Genomic DNA, 18,814 nt, shown 5'->3' with positions numbered 1-18,814 from the left:
CAGTTGGTGCGCTTTTTGTGACTTATTTTACACTGGAGTGTACCTGAATGTGTTGACATGGTAACACACTGACACTGATCACTCGATCAACTTCATTGCAAGTGATCAACAACACATTGGCTTCTTGGACTGTCCTTTCATTAGTGACCTAACATGCCAGGCTTGTTTGTACATCACGTCACATTTTGGAAAAGTGTTGCTCAATCATATTCATACTCAATAACTCGATGTGATACATCACCGAAAGACATTACTTCCTGCAAGATTGATGCTTGGATGTTAATATGGAGGCAATGCCGCAGCCCACAATGCGAAACATGGTTAGCCGCTGCTTGGAACATGGAAAGAATTTACAAGTTCCTACTCCCTCCAATTCATTTATAAATCGTTTTTACTTTTTTCTAGTAAAACTTTGTTAGTTTTGATCAAGCTTATAAAAAACTTTAACAACATCTACAACATCAAATTAGTTTAATTAAATATAACATTAAATATATTATGATTATATATTATTTTGTATTAGAAATGTTGCTATTTCTTTTTATAAACTTGATGAAACTTAAATGTTTTCAAAAAGTAAAGGCAGTATAAAAATTGAACCGATTCAAAAACGAAATTTGAAATCGAACTAAATTACTATAAACAAGAGCAAATATAATTCAAACCGGTCAAAACACTTCTACAGTTCTACTAGGCACGGCTCAAACATTCCCCCAAACACAACCCGTCGTCTTCGCCTAGTCCCACCATCTTTCTCCCACTCCCTCCCCTCCCCTCCACCCCCACCAGCGATGGCGACCGCCGAGCCCGGCCCGGGCCCGGGCCCACGCAAGCCCGCCTGCTGCGCCGTCACCTTCGGCCGCTCCACCCTCCTCGGCCGCCACCTCGCCGCCGCGCTCGCCGCCTCCGGCCGCTGGTCCACCGTCGCCGTCCTCGACCCCTCTCCGCCCACCACAACCACCACCACCTCCCCGCCGCCGGGCTCCCCGCTCGCCCACCACCACCTCGCCGTCGACCTCTGCGACCCCGCCTCCCTCGCCCGCGCGCTCGCCGGGGTCGAGGCCGTCTTCCACGTGGACCCCACCGGCGACGGGTCCTCCTTCCTGCAACTGCACCGCCTCGCCGTGGAGGGCACGAGGCGGCTCCTCGCCGCCTGCTGCCGGAGCGGCGTCAGGACGGTGGTGTACACCGGCTCGGCCGACGTGGTGGTCGCCGGCGCGCGGGATGTGGTCGACGCGGACGAGGACGCCTTGCCTTACCCTGACAAGGTACGGACTCGAGTGCTCCACTCGCGGCATTGTGCTGCTCTCTTGTCGTGATCTGGTCGTGGCGTCGCTCGCTGGATGGTAGTGTTCAAGCTTCGGATCCTTGGCTGTGGTGGACTGTGGAGTGACACTTGCTTGGTCTCTGTGGCTGTGGTTGTGCAGTTAGGAAATGCAGCGATCGAGCTGAGGGCGCAGGTGGAGATGATGGTGCTGAGTGCGGATGGGAAGAACGGAATGCGGACGTGCGTGTTGCGGCCGAGCAATATGTTTGGGCCGGGCGATTCGAGCCTCGTGCGGTTCGTCGCTGGATATGCGAGGTCTTCCCTTGGCAAGGTACTCCAAACCCAGCTAGTAGCTTGTTTTCTGTTTGCTAGCTTGATAGCTTGGTCAATTTCATACTGATATGATCCATGAAGTAATTGTATTTAAGGGTTCATGGTTTCATGGTGTGGACTGTTGAGTGTAAAATCAGTTCTCTCATTTGGTGGTCAATTACAACTCCGGATCTAGCAGTCATGCTTTCCTTTTGAAATAATGCAGATGCAGCATGCTACTCTAGTTAGTCTATTAATTGGTTTAGGCTTATAGTTCTTAGCAACTCAGCCACTTTGACTCAATCAGATCATCATGATCTATGCAGTCTTAATACTTCAATGTTGGAATTGCATCCTGTTCCAATCTGGGCTTCGATTTTTTTTAGATAATGGATAATAAAAATCCGGCCTCTATATCCACAAGTGGATATACACAGCCAAAGGTTACACGAGTCCTTAGACTTCGAGTCTCATAACTGAGATACTTCAATCTGGGCTTCGATTTGCAGATGTAATATTGGTTATTCTAGCTACTTACACATGCCTGTTCAGTTTGTAGTAGGTAGTGGTGCTAATATGTGTGACTTCACTTATGTGGAAAATGTGGCCCATGCCAACATCTGTGCTGAGCAAGCTTTATGTTCAAACGCAAGTTCTGTTGCTGGAAAGGTACGTTTTTACAAATTGAAATCCTATAATTTGGTCATCTTACTTTGATAGTTAATTGTTCCATCTAAAACTTTGCAGCCCTTTTTTGTTACCAATGATGAACCTATTGAAACATGGGAGTTTATGTCTTGTTTGATGGAAGCCATGGGTTGTCAGAGGTCTCTCTCTTTTTGTCTCACTCTGACATGCGCACAAACAGAAAGCACATGTACATGCACAAAAGGCTATTCGAGAAATTTACTGTTGCCTCTCTTTTATTTTCTTAGGCCCAAGTTTAATCTCCCCGCCAAGATCTTGTCATCTGCAGCCTTATTCTCCAACATGATGTATCACAAGTTGGGTTTACAAATATTATCTTCCCCACTTCTCCATCCTGACATGGTATACTTCTTGTCATGCACAAGAACTCTCAGCATTTCAAGAGCTAGAAAGCTACTTGGGTACCACCCAATCGTATCATTGGAGGTGAGCTCTTTCCGACCTTGCAGTATTGATAATCATTCATTTCACCTTGTCTTCTCAATATATTTTGCATTTTACTCTTTCTGGCGTTCCATATTTATTGTTGATCTCTTTATCTTCTCAAAGAAGCCTGTGAGTGTTTTTTCCCTAACTTTAATGTTGATATACCATAGTTTTGATGCTTGATGTGCATGCAGGATGGCATCATGAGAACTGTTGGATCATTATCAGAACTACCAGATAAGTTGGATCTGTCCAGGAAAAGAGGCTCTTTTGGATCATCAAAAGCAGAGAAGCTGCTAGGCAGTGGAATAAGTGAGATATACTCTTCTGCAAGACAAATAACTTCCCCCTTTTCTTCTGTGCTTGCCAATGAATTATACAAAACCAGAACTTTCTGATATTGAATTGTGGTTTTCCAAGATGCCTTGCGTTGTTGTTTACTCATTGTTTTGTTACCATACATGTCTTATTGTTAATTTTGCTAAAATTTTGTTGCAGCTGCTGATATTCTCCTTTGGAGGGATGAAAAGAAAACATTTTCATATGTCACAGTATTGTTTCTGCTGTTCTACTGGTTTCTGCTTTCCGACAGAACTTTTGTCTCGTCAGCTGCCAAAATTCTTCTGGTGATCTCGCTGGCACTTTTCATCCATGGCGTGCTGCCTCCACAAGTGTATGTATATTGATTCCCTGTGATTTTCAGCTATCTTTTAATTAATAATGATGCAATTGAGTCATGTACCTGTTTTTAGGTAGAGATGCTTTATAGAGAAGTAAACTAACCTTCTTTTGGATACTCTACAATTTGTACAAGAAATTTTAATAAATTATGAACAACCAACTCTTGTTGCAGGTTCGGTTTCACAGTTGAGAAGGTTACTTCTGATTATTTTGAAGTATCACAAGAAACATTGAAGAATACACTTGTGTGGATGGCTTCTATATGGAATGGAGGCATTTATAAATTGAGGGTTTTAGCAGAAGGCGATGACTGGACTACGTTTCTAAAGGTTTGTGTTCAGCCAGTTGTAAATGGTGGATCCTGGAAGCTTTCATTTCTAAGAATGCGCTTCCAGATTTAAATGTTCTGCATCTACGGGTGCAGAGGCCAGAATATTTATTCCATTATCTAAAAAAAGTTACAAATTATTATTGAGCAGCCATGCTAAGCCATTTATACTGTTGGATTACTTGATATACTTTATGGCTTTACACGAGATGTATGAGTGCCATAAAATTTCTCAACCAATTAATATGGGATACAATTATCTTGCTGTTCTTGGTTGGTATGTTAGCTAGTATGGCTAACTGATTTTCATAAAGAATCATTCATCCTGTCACAAATAGTTGATATTTGATAACTCTCCGTGCGTATCAATCCTTGGTTCACCATTGCTTAGAAGGACAACAAACTAGCTGTTTGCAACCTTTACTCCTGACCCAACCTATGCCATCGACAATATGGTTGCAACAATGGTGCACTTGTGAGAATTGTTTTCTGCTATAAATGATTGGTCCATGTTCATTTGTTAAATTGCAGGCATTTGCATTCTTGTACTGTGTGAAAGTAATGTTGAACTTACAATTCAGAATGCTGATGGGTCTTGGTAAGGACATATCTGTCTTTACATCCTGCATTATGCTCATTTACTATCATCGTACTATCAATTCATCATCTGATTATCCAATCTCCTAAATGCAGTACTGGCATTTATGTTCGTTGTTTTCATTGTCTATGAGCAATGCGAGGAGGAAATAGACAGTTTAGTAGCTTTTGCTTCCGTCAAAGTCAAATCCCTAGTGGGAAAAGTGATTGGAAATTTGCCGGATGCGTTGAAGGCATACATATCTTAGAGGCACCGCTGACCATGACTACGTGACGCTTTGCGCAATTCTCGAAGGTATTGTTGCCATTTCGTTTGTCTCAGTTAACATTTCATGTACAATTCACCCACCCAAATGTTGGTTTGCTCTTTTCAGATTATTGCTCTAAGCAAGTTTTGAATTGGGAAGCCTTGCCGGGTGCTGACCGCTTGAGGGACTAGGGTTCATGATCCAGACTCCAGAATCCAGAGCATTCTTCTCTCTGCTTCTGTATCAAAAATATCATTCCAAGATCGCTTAAGATGCACTTTGCTTCAGCTCCTTACTTCTGTAGTTCTGTATAGAGCGTGTTCAGATGATCGTTTGTGTTGCATTTGTCTTTTTGAAGTAGTGCATATTGTGTCAAATTGAGTTGGTATTTCTGTGTGGTGCGGTCCGGTGGGTCTTGCAATTCACTTGCGCATCACATGCTTTGATCCTTCCAGTTCCCTCGGCATCATACACTCGCAAACTGTAAACTGCTCGTTTGATTTTACATACATCATCCTTTCAGGCAAAAAGTTATAAACATCACCAAGAATTTATGCGGCTCGCAGTGATTTAGGGCAAATAAAATACTACAGCTAATGCTACCTTACTGTAAGCTTCTCTAAAAAAACAACCAAGATTGGACCTGTACGGCTGCCCGGGCTGCCGCAGCTGGCACGAACAGTGCTGCACTCACTGTGCGCAGCTGCAGCCGCAGCTGTTGGCCTGCCCAACAGGCTTGTTGGCCCATTAGGTAAAGCTTTAAAACCTGTACATCTGAGCTCTACTGAAGTTTGACAATGCTAAAACATCATAGAATAGCAGGTTGAAAGTAGCAATAAACTAAACCAACCCTTTCAAAACAGTTTATTTTTGTGAAGTGAATGTATCTTAATTGGTTAGGTTACCTATGAAGAAATCTTCTCACCCGAGTTTAAATTCTAGATTTAACACAGATGCTCGTATTTAGGCTAAATTATTCAATTAGTGGTAGATAATGTAACTGTGATGCCCGTGGTGCCTTTATTAATATTAAGATGGCAAAATTTGCTATGAGACACGCAAAAATCGTGTAATTGGCTGAGGGACACCGCAAAAATTTGACACTGCCCATGGACACTATAAAAGTTGTGTAATTAGCCATAGAACACCGAACGCATTATTTTATCATTCTTTGGATGAAAGTGGTGAGATTTTTTTCGAAATGCCCGGATTGCCCCTCGAGTGTCGATGGCTTCGCCGTTTGTTTGCCTGCCCATCTTCCTTTTCGTCGTTGTCTTGAAAGTGTGTGCATCGCCATGCTATCCTTGTGCTGGCCCCACGTCTGGCACTCGGCTCCCCTGGCGCTCGTCGACGCCCACCTTTCACCGGAGGGACGCGGTGGTGGCAGCGGTGTCGTTGCCATCGTGTCCTGCGTCCTCACCGTGCACCTGGGCCCCTTCTGCTTGCACGCACCTCTCCACCACCTCCATGGAGGCGCACCGGGGCGAGATCGCGCGCTGGCTCGAGGTCCTCACCGCCAAGGGTGTCCAGGAGCTAGTCTTTGGCTCGACCTCTGCCTCCCCGCCGCGCTCTTTGGCTGCTCCTCGCTCACCCGCCTCCACATCGGCGTCTGGCGTCTCCCGGACACCCGCGACATTCTGCACGGCGCCGCCTTCCCCCACCTCCATGAGATGGTGCTCTCCTGCATTGTCATGGAGTACAGGGACCTCGCCTTCCTGCTCGACAGGAGCAATGCCCTGGAGGTGCTCGCCATCATCACGTGCCAAACAAATATGGCAGAACTAGTTTGCGTCCGCCTCGCCAGCTGCATCCTTCGCATATTTCAGGTTTGCCTGACCATCGTCAACTAAATCGACGTGGTGGATGCGCCGCGCCTGGAGCGGCTCATGCTCTGGATGACGAGCAAGCACTAGAGGAAGAGAGGCGGCGGGCGGGTGCACGTGGGGAGGCGGCCGAGGAGCGGCATGGGCGGAGCTGGGTGGATGATGGTGAGCATGATGCCCCTGTTGCGGAATCCGACGGGGTGAGCGCGGGTGCGGGCGAGGGCGTCTAGAGGAGGGAAGGTGCGGGCGGGGCGAGGAGGGAGGAGATGAGGTGGTCTAGGCATGGGCGCGGCGGCGGGCGGAGGCGACGACGGCGGCTGGAGGCGACAATGGCGGCTGGAGACGACGGCGACGTCGAGGGCGGGGACAGCGGTCGGCGAGAGGCACGGCTTTGCGGCAACCACTGGAGTGGGCATCACTGATTGTGGATGCAACAGCGTCGGTTAGCATTGGGCGCTAGCAAGAGGAGGACGACGGCACTGTGTGCGGGCCCACATGTCGGTTGCATTGAGAAGAAAGGAAGGAGTAGATGGGGGCATTCACGTCATTTCGAAATTTCTCTCCCCTCTTTCAGCCTGGAAATTATAAAATAATGCCTATAGTTTCCTACAACCAATTACACAATTTTTGTAGTATCCATCGACAGTGTCACGTTTTTTCGGTGTCTCTCAGCTAATTACATGATTTTTGAGTGTCCTATAGCAAATTTTGCCTACGAAGATATGCCGGTCCAGTCTTTCGAAAGTGATATAGAGATAGAGTATGCATGTGTACCTTAGTAAGGGTGAGTGAGTGAGTGCGGATGTTTAAAAAAAGTTTAGAGCCTGTTCACTTTGATACCATTTTCAACCTTACCAAATTTTGGTAAAGTTACCAAAAGTGGCTACATTTAGTTTGCTGCCAAATTTTGGTAACCATATAAGAAATCCTGCCAAAATTTGGTAAGGTTGAAAATGACATCAAAGTGAACGGGCCATTATTTATTGTCTTTTGTGACTAGTGAGAGCAAGTTTAATAGTGTAGCCAACTACTAACTCCAAATCACCTATAGTCAACATAATAGCCAATTCATATAATAGTTATATATAAACATATAGTACACTATTAATACATGAACACATATCATACAAACATTGTGTTTTGGAGTCCGTGCTATAACTGGCTATAAATTTATAGCCCGCTGCTTTTCTCTCTACTCTTTTATGTTCTTGACATGTGTTTATCTTCTCTTATAGTCTGCTACCGTACCTGCTTGCCAGTGATGCTGTTCCTGGCCCTCTCTTTCCACAGAACGGCCTATAAGGATCAAAAAGCCCTATGCCAGTTTCTCTTGTTTCAATCTGGGCCTCTTCCCTTGTCTTTTACTCTTCCTCAAGCCCGGCCTGCTAAATGCCGTGTTGCTCCCGCCACGTAACCGGAACGCATCGCTCGAACCCTCCTAGGCCGCCGTGCCCCACACGTCATATACTCAACCCGATCCCGCCCGGCTCGTCTCACCCCACCTCATCGCCTCAGAATTCAGAAACGAAAGCCAAAAAAAAAAAAAAAAAAAAATCCCCATCTGCTTTAGGGTTTCCGTCGATCTCTCTCCCTCGCGCGCGCCGCCGATGTCGTCGGAGCCGCCGCCGCCGCAGCCGCAGCCGCAGGAGGCGGCGGGCCGGGAGGCGTCGTCCTCCCTCTCCCCCGCGAAGGAATCTGCCGCCGGTGGAGGCGGGGTCGGGGGGTCGGGGGCACCGGAGACGAACACGCTGTGGGTGGGCAACCTGCCCGCGCAGGCGGCGGAGGACGACGTGATGGCGTCCTTCTCCCCGCACGGCGCGCTCGACTGCGTCATGGCCCGCGCGGGCCCGCGGAGCTACGCGTTCGTGCTGTTCCGCTCCGTCCCGGAGGCCCGCGCCGCCCTCGACGCGCTCCAGGGCTCCAAGGTCAAGGGCAGCGTCGTCCGGCTCGAGTTCGCCCGGCCGGTGAGATGCCTTCTCTTCTTACACCTTGCCTGGATCTACTGTCTCCTTCGATTTCCCCCCATGAGGTGAGGCTGGTGCCTCGGTGATGTGATTTTTGTGGCGGTAACTAGGGTTTCGATGAGTGTGTTTTGTAGCAGCCTCGCATAGGAGGAAACGATTTTGTGTTTTTATCTGGTGCCCTCACGGATTGTGGTGAGGCTGGTGCCTCGGTGATGTGATTTTTGCCGCGGTAACTAGGGTTTTGATGTGTGTGCTTTCTATCCTCGCATAAGAGGAAACGATTTTATGGCGCTGCTGATTAGCTAGATTTAGGTGGTGTCGAACTTGGGCTTATGATACACAGATTTGTTTTGTGGTTGCAAAGTTAAATAAATGCTGTTTACTGATCCTTAGTTGTTTTTGTGGGAAACGATTTTGTGGCATACATGCTGCTGCCATGCTGTGCAATTAGAGATATATGCACGAAACCGGCTGCAATCTTACTTTGATGTTATCTTTACCCTAGCTTTATGTGATTCAGCATCTACTCCGTGTTATATGGAAGAGATCATTGTCTACTGAATTGGGACGGTTGCTTGTTTCATGACTAGTGACATGCTTATACGGGAAATTGTTTCAGATGTCTTGAGTTCCCTATGTTTTAACATGCTATAATCTACAGTGTCTTGACTGTATTCTGTGTTTTGATTTTAGTAAACACAGGCATTACTTTTGCTCTCTTGACAGTTTTTATTCCTAGTTCTATTTAGACGAGGATTTTGCGTTTCCCATTTCTTTGCTGAAATACGTGCCATGCCTTCTGATAAACCATGTTCCTTGATTTATCTTTTCAGGCTAGAGCTGTTAAGAACTTATGGGTTGGTGGCATTAGCTCCTCAATTTCAAAGGAGGAGCTGGAGGAGGAGTTTAAGAAATTTGGAAAGGTTGATGGTATTGCATTCTCTCGTGATCAGACTTCCGCGTACATTGATTTTGACAAGCTGGAAGATGCAATTTCGGCACATAGAGCCTTGAATGGAAGAGTTTTAGGTGGACAAGAACTGTGTGTTGATTTCCAAAGGTCCAGGGGCAGAGCGGTGTGTATCCATTAATTATATGTATTGATATACTGTTTGCATTTTCTTGGTAACAAGCTTATGAATGTTCTTGTTGCATGTAATATTTCTGAATTTTTTTTAGGAATGGTTGGAGACAGGCAGCTTCAATGGTAGAACTGGACCTGCAAAGGTATTTTCTGTTTGCATTTCCTTTCTTGTATTACTGGTTGTTTTTCTGTTATATCTGCTGATGTTGCTAACTATCGTTTCATATTCTGTTGGCATGTCAGGGTTATGGAGTACGAAATCGAGAATCCAATCCCACCAATGTTCTTTGGGTAGGTTTCCCTAATACAGCTAAAATCAATGAGGAGGCACTTCGGCAAGCGATGGCTGTACATGGTGCTGTTACAAATACAAAAGTTTTCCCAACAAGGCAATATGCTTTTGTGGAGTTTGCAACAGTTGGGGAAGCTTCTAATGCTAAGAAAAATCTAGATGGTCGTCTTTTCAATGATCAGAGAATTCAAATTCTTTTCTCGAACAGTGAGCTTGCGCCAAATAAATTAGATAATCCAACAGCAGTTTCTGGATTTCCAAAATCAGAGATGTATTATGATGATGGTCAGTATGGCGCTTCTGATTATTTTGATCCTCGACGGGGAAGATCAAGATACTTTGAGTACAGTGGTGTCCCTGTTTCTGGTGGTATTCTTCCATCACCGGAATCTGGAAATCCTCTCTTAACTGGACGATCTGCTCAGAGTACATTCGATCCAAGAGAAGCCAAGAGGTTGCGGTTGGATGCTGCAGCTGACCCTTATGATACAAGGGCAGGTAGTGAGGGTCTTTATTCTGCTGGGTACTCTCAGCGCGAGAGTGCACGTTCTGAGAGGAGCTCAAGTCCTGCTATTCGAATCCATGGCACAGTGCACCGAACATCATACCTTGAGCACTTCTGGCGTGGTAGCATTGCCAAAGGTGGATCTCCTGTATGTCGTGCTCGCTGTTTGCCTATAAGGAAGGGTGTTGAGATACCTTTGTATGTATACACTCACCATCTTAATCTTGTTCTCTACAGTTGATTTCTATAGCCTCTGGATCTTACACATATTCCACTGTTTTGCAGACCGGATGTTGTTAATTGTTCCGCTAGAACTGGACTAGATATGCTGGCAAAGCATTATAGAGACGCTTCAGGGTTTGATATCGTCTTCTTCTTGCCAGATAGTGAAGATGACTTTGTTTCTTACACTGAATTTTTGCGCTACTTAGGCTCAAAAAGTCGGGCAGGGGTTGTAAAGGTTGATGGGGGGACTACTTTATTTTTGGTCCCACCTTCCGATTTTTTACGAAATGTTTTGCAAGTTGATGGTCCAGAACGTCTTTACGGTGTAGTATTACACATTCCGCAAATGTCTGCTGCTGCTCCTGCTTCTGCTCCCACTCCTGCTGTACAAAGGCCACAACTAACTGCACCAGAATCACAACCTTACTACGATGAAAGGGAAATTCCTTTGCAGAGAAGGTATAGTATGATTACGCCTAGCAACAATCACCATCGAGATGCTGATCACCGTGGATCTTTACGTGAGGATTCATTGCATCAATTGGGGCAAATTCTTGCACGACCTCGGGTGGATGAAGGACAAGTAGTTCAGCCAAACCTTGCCGGTATCCCTACAAACGCAGGACTACAGGTACAGCCTTCACTCCAGCCTGATATGATAGCCACTTTAGCTAAACTTTTGCCAAGTGGGCAGTCATCAGCTCTGGTCACTGGCCAGCTTCCCCTGAGCTCAACAGACCAACCTGCATTAACCCAAATGAATGATGCATCTACTCTTGCAAAAGTATGGAGACCTGAAAATCAAGCAATGGCTTCTACTTCATCCTTAGAGCAGATCGGTAATTTCCAGCATTCAGGACAACAGTTCAGCAAACAAGCTGGAGCAGTTCATCTGCCAAACTATGGGAACTTGGCAGGTGCACAGGAGCACCCAACACAACATAGTGCTTACAATCCTGAAATGACTCTAAACTTGCCACCACCACCACCACCTCCTACGCTGCCACCCAGTTCTGCTATATTATCATCGCAAGTTGGACACAGTTTGCCTACGCAGATGAGTCAGCAACAGTATCAACCAGAGCAGTATTATATGACTCAAAGCAATTATGGTCAATTGGCCACAGTTAGCAGTTCTAATCTTCAGGTCAGCAATTCTAACATCCCATTTCTTCCTTATTCCCAAGTAAACCTTGCCAACAAATAATCAGATAGGGTTTTTGGCAGTGTTTCAGCATGCTTTGACTTTGCCTAATGATAGGGTAAACTATGGTTTCTCTTTACAGGCGCACCATCAACAAATTGTTGCGACTCCTGCTGCACAAGCTCCTGTTGCTGCGCAATTCCCTCCTGCTATGCAAGCTCCTGCTGCCGCACAAGCTCCTGTTGCTGCACAAGCTTCTGCTGACGAGGCAGAACGGAACAGGAAGTATCAGGCGACTCTTCAGTTGGCTCAGCGCCTGTTGGGTCAGCTACAACAGAAGCCTGGAAATCAACCTTAAGGCTATCCTGGAAATCAACCTTCAGGCTAAGTTACTTATTCAGGTACGTTTTATGTGCTGCTCTGCAATTGTTCTTTCCGTGCCATTTACAACTTCTCTGCTATGAAATTAGGTATCAAGTGAAATATCCAAACAGATTCAGGCATTCAGCTAATCGTAGGTGTAGTATATGCACTTCTTAAAAGTTAAAACCAGAAACTCTGCTAACAAGTTTTGTAGGCTTTATTTCTGCTAGGGCATAGTCCAATTTAGGCGAACAAGGGAGATATGATAGTTTGCATCATACTTGTTCCCTTGTATTTTGTTCAAGCATATCTTAACAAAGTTGAGGTTTTTTTCCTTAGAAAAACAAATATATATATATGACAAACTATTAAGATGACTTTTAAACTTGGAATTTAAACTATTAAGGTTAGCTTATGCATATCACGGATTATAATTGTGGCTGGTTACAGTTTTAGATCTTTTTAGTGAGACACGTTTACCATTTTCTGTGCATTTGCTATTGATAGTATTTAATTTATAGTTGTGTGATATGTTATCTGCATATTCTTGTGTTATTCTAGTATATACAATGCTTAGGTTGTTCTACGAGTGTGCATACCATACACAAGCATTCAAGTTATTTGATTTGATAAATGTATGAACTTCTTTCATGTAATAAGCTTTGTGGTAATCTAAAGTAGCGAACCTTATCTGAAATGAACCCAAAATCACATTTTGCCAACATATGCAGTTTGCAGTTTTGCGATTCTCATGCAACTATGAGAATATGCATTTCTCATGCTGCGATGAGAAACTAAGTTCTCGTTTTGCGAACATCTACAGCAGAGACCTGTTTAGCTCATAATTGCCGTGTAGTGCCGTCCATCCGAACCGAATCATTCAGTACGTGCTAACTCTCAGATATTCTAGCGTATGGATTTAACACAGGACCTAATTAATTTGTTACTTCAAGGTGAGTTAAGGGCGTTATCGTATTACATATTACAATGTCAGTAGATGCGCACTTGCCACTAACAGAAAGAGGTAAATACGTATGACTTGGGCCGTTGCTCACTTGGCCATGTTGCCCGTGTGCAACTGCGTCAGACTATCGAGTTCTATACCAATTGAACCTCCTAGTTTATCATCTTCAAGTAGTAATTCACATCGAACAGCTGAGCTTGCCTCATGGTCAAGTGTAACTGCGAAACCGTTCTTTTTCGGCAACTCGTTCTTTTTCGGCGACTGTTCCTGGCCTATTTTGTAGCTGTGTAGCAACTGCCGAGCACAATACGGCATTCGTGCAAAGAAAATTAAATCAATTTGCAAACCGTGACGAAGATACACTACGTTAAAAATTCCTGAAATGCGTCTCAAATTAGGCTTTTAAATGCGCCTACGTAATGTCAATATTGCCGCTCGATACATGCAGTAGGAAAGGTTTGCTGACAGAAATCTGGAACTGCGTGCTTGATTATACTTTCTCCGTTTCATAATATACTCCCTCCTGACAGAAATCTGGAACTGCGAGCTTGATTACCCTTTCTCCGTTTCATAATATACTATGTTCGTCCAAAATTATAAGGCCTATATTTTTTACATGGTTTTCAACGATGTACTTTGAAAACTAATTTGTTCTATGTTATGTTCCTAATAAATATGAAAGTAACATCACATGAAAGTACTTTAAAATATGAATATAGTGATATAATGTGCATAATAATTGGTCATATATATGTGGTTTACATGTGGTTAGTATGATTATTACTTGAAAATTACGGGGTATGATTTTCCTAAAAAAAGGTGTCCCATAATCTGAGATGGAACGAGTAGCAATCTACCTCCTCCATCCATAAAAGATATTTTTTAGTACTATATAAAGTAGTGAAAGAATTATTTTTTTCTTGAGTCCTAATCAAGCCACAAATTGTCAATCGTTAGATGCCGGCAGCAAACTTTATAAATTATTCGATTCGTACTTCAGTACTTCAAATTAAAAAGGTGAAGCTGGGAGCAGCATTCAAAAGGCACTAGCAGGCTTCCAGTAGAAGCTGCAAGCACGGAACGTTGGGCGAAGGGAAAAATAAATCAGTTCACAAAGGGCATGTTTAGTTGGTGTAATAAATTTTTTTTTCTCACATGGAACGTTTGACCGGATGTTGAAAGGGGTTTTCGGACATGAATGAAAAAAAAATAATTTCATGACTCGCCTGGAAACTGCGAGACGAATCTTTTAAGTCTAATTAATCCGTCAGTAGCACATGTGGGTTACTGTAGCACGTATAGCTAATCTGTACTATTAGTTTTTCTTTTTATCTATATTTAATGCTCTATATATGTGTCCAAAGATTCGATGCTATGTTTTTGGGAACAGTTTTTGGAACTATATAGGCCTAAATTTTTTTTCTCAAAAACGTCACATTGAATTTTTGGACATATGTATAGAGCATTAAATATAGATAAAAAAACTAATTACACAGTTTGCGTGGAAATCGTGAGACAAATCTTTTGAGCCTAATTAGTCCACGATTAGCTATAAGTGATGTAGTAATCCACATGTGCTAATGATGGATTAATTAGGTTTAATAAATTCGTCTCGCGGTTTCTAGGTGAGTTATGAAATTAGTTTTTTAATTCATGTCCGAAAACCCCTTCTGACACCCGGTCAAATATTCGATGTGACACCTAAAAATTTTCTTCTTTGAACTAAACATACCCATACTTAAAAGAAAAACGTACAAAAGCAAATCGAGCAAATTTACTCACTCCGTCCTATTTTAAGTGTAATCATAATTTTCTGCGCCTAACTTTGATCGTCCGTTTTTTTTATTTTTTTTATAATTAGTATTTTTATTATTATTAGATGATAATACATGAATAGTACTTTGTACTAGGTGTCCAAATTCGTTGTATTAGGGTGTGTCCTATCCAGTATAAGGTTGCTATATTTTAGGATGGAGGGTACTACTTTCATCTACAGTAATAAAGCAGTAAGCTTTCGTGAGTCTCACCTTGTTTATATCGGGCTATTTATGTCAAAGTTCATCTCAAAAGTATTTATCATATGTCAACTTAATTCGTCTCGTGTCTGACGCAAAGCATATGTGTTTTTGTAGGTGCAAAAAAAAATTCCCCAACTTGACGGCTTGGTCCGCTCTCTCCTAACCTAAGCGACGACCCATGTTGGTGTGAAGTTGTCGATGCTACCTACCTGATAAGGACGAATATAAGCCTAATTATCGCCATTAATACTCGAGGCTTATGAAAAAATTCTCCCTCTTTCTTTCTTTTTTGCCGTTTGAGTTAAGTGCACTTGGGCTAGGTGTGTTTCTGCTTGAACGACATTGTAAGTTTGTAAACCGTTTGTTTTGTTAGTTTTTCCTACTCGTTCGTTGGTCCGGTGTGATGTCATCTGCTTTTAGTTGTGATTTACATGTTTTGACGAAAAAAAGGTTAAAGAAAATTAAGAGATTATCTCATGTGTTGTGATCGAATAGCTGGTTTCGACAAAAAGAGGAAAGTTTTTAAGGGTGGAAGCATATAGTTGGTAGTACTCCCTCTGTTCCATAATATAAGAGACGGAGAGAGTAATTGGTAAACTCGCATGTGGGGAGCGCTAGCGTATATGTATACGCATATTAGGGAAAATGCTTCTCCTCGAACGTCCGAACCATATATACGCATATCAGGGAAAATGCTTCTCCTCGAACGCCTGAACCAATGAGAAAAATCAGACGGGCAGCTTTTGACACACCTACACCTATCCAAGCCTATATCTGTATCTCCAACCATATAACATGCATCTTTAACGATATTGAAAACAAATTTTCTCTTAAATTATTTATCTAATCTACAATCCAATTAAATCGTTGTATTCGTTGTAATTAAATCTTTACAACAAGATGTCGCATGATTATATTCTGATAAAAAATAATAATATGTTTTAATCCATTAACACTTTTTGATATGTACATGTTTCAGTATGTGTCTTCAGCGTGTTTCACAAAGTTTACAAAACTAATAGTTACTACTCTCTCTCTTCTCTCTCCACCTCATGCATGCATGCATTTTAGCTAGTTTCAGAAAGATTTTTCTCTTAGACTAATTATCCAATCTACGATCCGATCACACTGTTATATTCTTTGTAATTAAATCTTTTCAACAAGATATCGTATGATTATATTTTGATGAAAGAAAAACATATGTTTCAATTCATTAACACTGCTTGTTTCATATGTCGTAGCGATACGTTTCAACGTGTATCTTCATCATGTTTCGTAAACTTTTTAAATGTTTCATTTATTGATTTTCTTTTGTTTCACTCTATATAACTTGATGTTTCACTCGTTAGTCAATTGGACATTTGATTGACCGATTTTTTTTTGTGCATGCTACATATGCAGGTGGTGTGATGACGCACAAATAGTCGGGCGTCCGATATTTGGTGGATTATCAGACGTCCGACGCGGAGTCGTCTCCGCATATCGGTCTACTCCAGCTAGAGTTGACTGGAATCATCGACCAATCAAAACTGTCAACATTTTTTCAAGGAATGAATGAACGGATGGGATATGTTGCAACTAGCAACTTGCGATCAAGTCTAACACATGTTTTTTTTATATAGAAAAGACTTACTCCCTTCATCCCAGAAAATTCAATCTTGAGTTTTAATCTAGATATAATATATGTCCAGATTTAAATCGCATGATTATTTTTTTGGATGGGGGAATACTCTCCGTAAAAAAAAACCTAAAATAACGAATTTGGATAAAAGAGTTTTGGCTTTTTTTTTATAACGGAGGGAGTAGGTGTCCCTGGAGCCAATGGTATTTGGAGTTGGAATAGAGGGTAAACTAGGATTATTGGCGCGATATATCAGTGTTGTGCACATTTTAAACTAAATTGGAGGATCGAAACATTTTTTAGTGTGCAAAGTTCATTTTATATTGAATTTCAAGAGCTGGGGATGTATGAAAGATATCTTCACTCGATTCAAATAAATATTAGAATATTACATAATATCAGAAAATATAAAAACTAAATCGCAAAACATGCAAAAGTGGCCACCACCACTATTGACTATTGTCATTGTTTGTGGTATAAATAAGTACCGGTAGCAATGCATCATGTCGATTGATCTATGAATGAATGATGGATGCCTTTACCTTGGGCTGATACTTATTGGTGTCCTCTACCGTAGCATGCCGTATCACTTGCATGATCTCGTTCCATACCAAAGAGACGTATCATGCAAAATAACATGTGTAAGCTTGTGACTATTATTTTGCGTGAAATTTTAAAATACATTATGCAAATAACACGTGTAAGCATGTGACTATTGTTTCGCACGAAATTTTAGCTATGATATTGATTAGCTGTTACACATGGGGAAAATTCATGTTATTTCGATTATGATCAGCTGATGACTATTACATATTATGAAACCAGAGGTTGATGTTTCGTTTTTGTACGTTCATTTTGGTTTTACTATATTAAAAGACAGTGGTGGTAAGTTTTGCCTTATTGCCCTACGTGTTTCTTAGTTTGGCTTTTATCCTTTCCAAATTTTAGATTAAAACAATTTTGGAAACAAAAATTTTAATGGAAACAGAAATTTTAATGGAAATGAATGTTAATTAAATTGGGTGAATTTTTAATGGGTAAATTTATAAATACCCTCCCCACTAACCCACAAATGTAAATGTCCTCAAACTCAAGGATGTGATGATTATCACGTATGGTTGTTTTTGAAACTATTACAAAACAAATTAAATTCATTTTATAATCAAGGAAAAATCATACTACCGGACCTGTACGACACTTTTATATTATTTATCGAGTTATTAAATCTGATTATTTACTTTATAATTTGAAAATTACATTTTATTTCTTATTTGATTTATGCAATATAAATCAAAGAAAGTCTAATGCATGGCGCCATGGAATTTCAAAATTACGTTTGGCCATATATTTTATTATTTTTTATGTAAATACGAAAATAATAAATCACGCTTAAAATATTTTAGCAATAAAAATATATCACAACAAAAATAAAATATTATAAACATATTATTTTAGTAAAAAGACAAATGTTTAAATGTACATTAAATACCAACAGCGTTCGTACCTTGAAAATACAACAGCGTTTGTAGTGGTATATGCAAATACAATTGCCACCAAGGCCGAGTTTAGTTCTAAACTTTTTTTTAAAACTTCCAACTTTTTCATCACATCGAAACTTTCCTACACACATAAACTTCGAACTTTTCCATCACATCATCCCAATTTCAACCAAACTTCTAATTTTGACGTGAACTAAAAACACCCCAAAAAGGAGAGAAAAACATGACTGTGTTGCAAAGCTAACAATTTGGTGGTAACCATTTTTCTAAAACAACAACAATTTAATTTCTCATCTGCCATCGTTCACACAGAAATAATGAACCAACGTATTCCTCTCTATCTTTTTTTCCTCTTAAAAATGTTTTTTTAGTATAAATCCCTTCCTTTACTGTCCCGGCTTCTCCGCTTGGGCTTCTCCGCTTGTTGCATTTTACTGTCCCCATGCAGACAATGCCAAAGGGATAAACAGAGCCAAAATTGGTGAAAATTCACTCGAATCCAAAGGTAAACAACCCATTTTTCTCATGTTCCCAGTCCCATCCATTCCATTCCATTCCTTCTCCATGTGCTCGGATTTGTGTTCTTGCAGCTCGATCCCTATATCTTCCTCTTTGCAGTCCGATCGTCTCAAGTTAGGATGCGAGTTTTTTTAAACAGATTTCTTATATGATTCCTTCTGTATTACCAAAAGTGAACGATCTTAAAAACTGACTCAAATATTCGTGCAAAGTAAGAGCAGAATTT

The 18,814-nt window shown here is 41.8% G+C and overlaps 2 protein-coding genes across 6 annotated transcripts; both read left to right on the top strand.

The window, feature by feature from the left end:
• The first annotated feature begins 683 nt into the window (after positions 1 to 683).
• Positions 684 to 5,015, top strand: LOC4347580 (3beta-hydroxysteroid-dehydrogenase/decarboxylase). The gene is made up of 11 exons (XM_015795912.3): positions 684 to 1,268; positions 1,428 to 1,598; positions 2,132 to 2,248; positions 2,327 to 2,406; positions 2,515 to 2,713; positions 2,908 to 3,025; positions 3,212 to 3,386; positions 3,567 to 3,723; positions 4,254 to 4,320; positions 4,416 to 4,614; positions 4,694 to 5,015. The coding sequence occupies exons 1-10, from the start codon at positions 792 to 794 to the stop codon at positions 4,565 to 4,567; spliced, it is 1,713 nt and encodes a 570-aa protein (XP_015651398.1). The 5' UTR covers positions 684 to 791; the 3' UTR covers positions 4,568 to 4,614; positions 4,694 to 5,015.
• A 2,865-nt stretch (positions 5,016 to 7,880) lies between these two features.
• LOC4347579 (flowering time control protein FPA) lies at positions 7,881 to 16,966 on the top strand. 5 transcript variants are annotated; one of them, XM_026020263.2, is made up of 7 exons: positions 7,881 to 8,354; positions 9,188 to 9,430; positions 9,534 to 9,581; positions 9,682 to 10,433; positions 10,521 to 11,607; positions 11,747 to 12,005; positions 16,351 to 16,966. In XM_026020263.2, the coding sequence occupies exons 1-6, from the start codon at positions 7,998 to 8,000 to the stop codon at positions 11,960 to 11,962; spliced, it is 2,703 nt and encodes a 900-aa protein (XP_025876048.1). In that variant the 5' UTR covers positions 7,881 to 7,997; the 3' UTR covers positions 11,963 to 12,005; positions 16,351 to 16,966. The 5 variants fall into 5 exon arrangements, with proteins under 5 accessions (XP_025876048.1, XP_015612041.1, XP_025876049.1 ...); XM_015756555.3 differs by lacking the exon at positions 16,351 to 16,966 and adding an exon at positions 15,064 to 15,426; XM_026020264.2 differs by lacking the exon at positions 16,351 to 16,966 and adding an exon at positions 14,842 to 14,942.
• Positions 16,967 to 18,814: the final 1,848 nt, after the last annotated feature.

The sequence above is a fragment of the Oryza sativa genome, chromosome 9, assembly GCF_034140825.1.
Source record: "Oryza sativa Japonica Group chromosome 9, ASM3414082v1".
Taxonomy (NCBI): Eukaryota; Viridiplantae; Streptophyta; class Magnoliopsida; order Poales; family Poaceae; genus Oryza; species Oryza sativa.
Note: the sequence above shows the minus strand (reverse complement) of the source record. Positions and strands in the feature narration are given on the sequence as shown.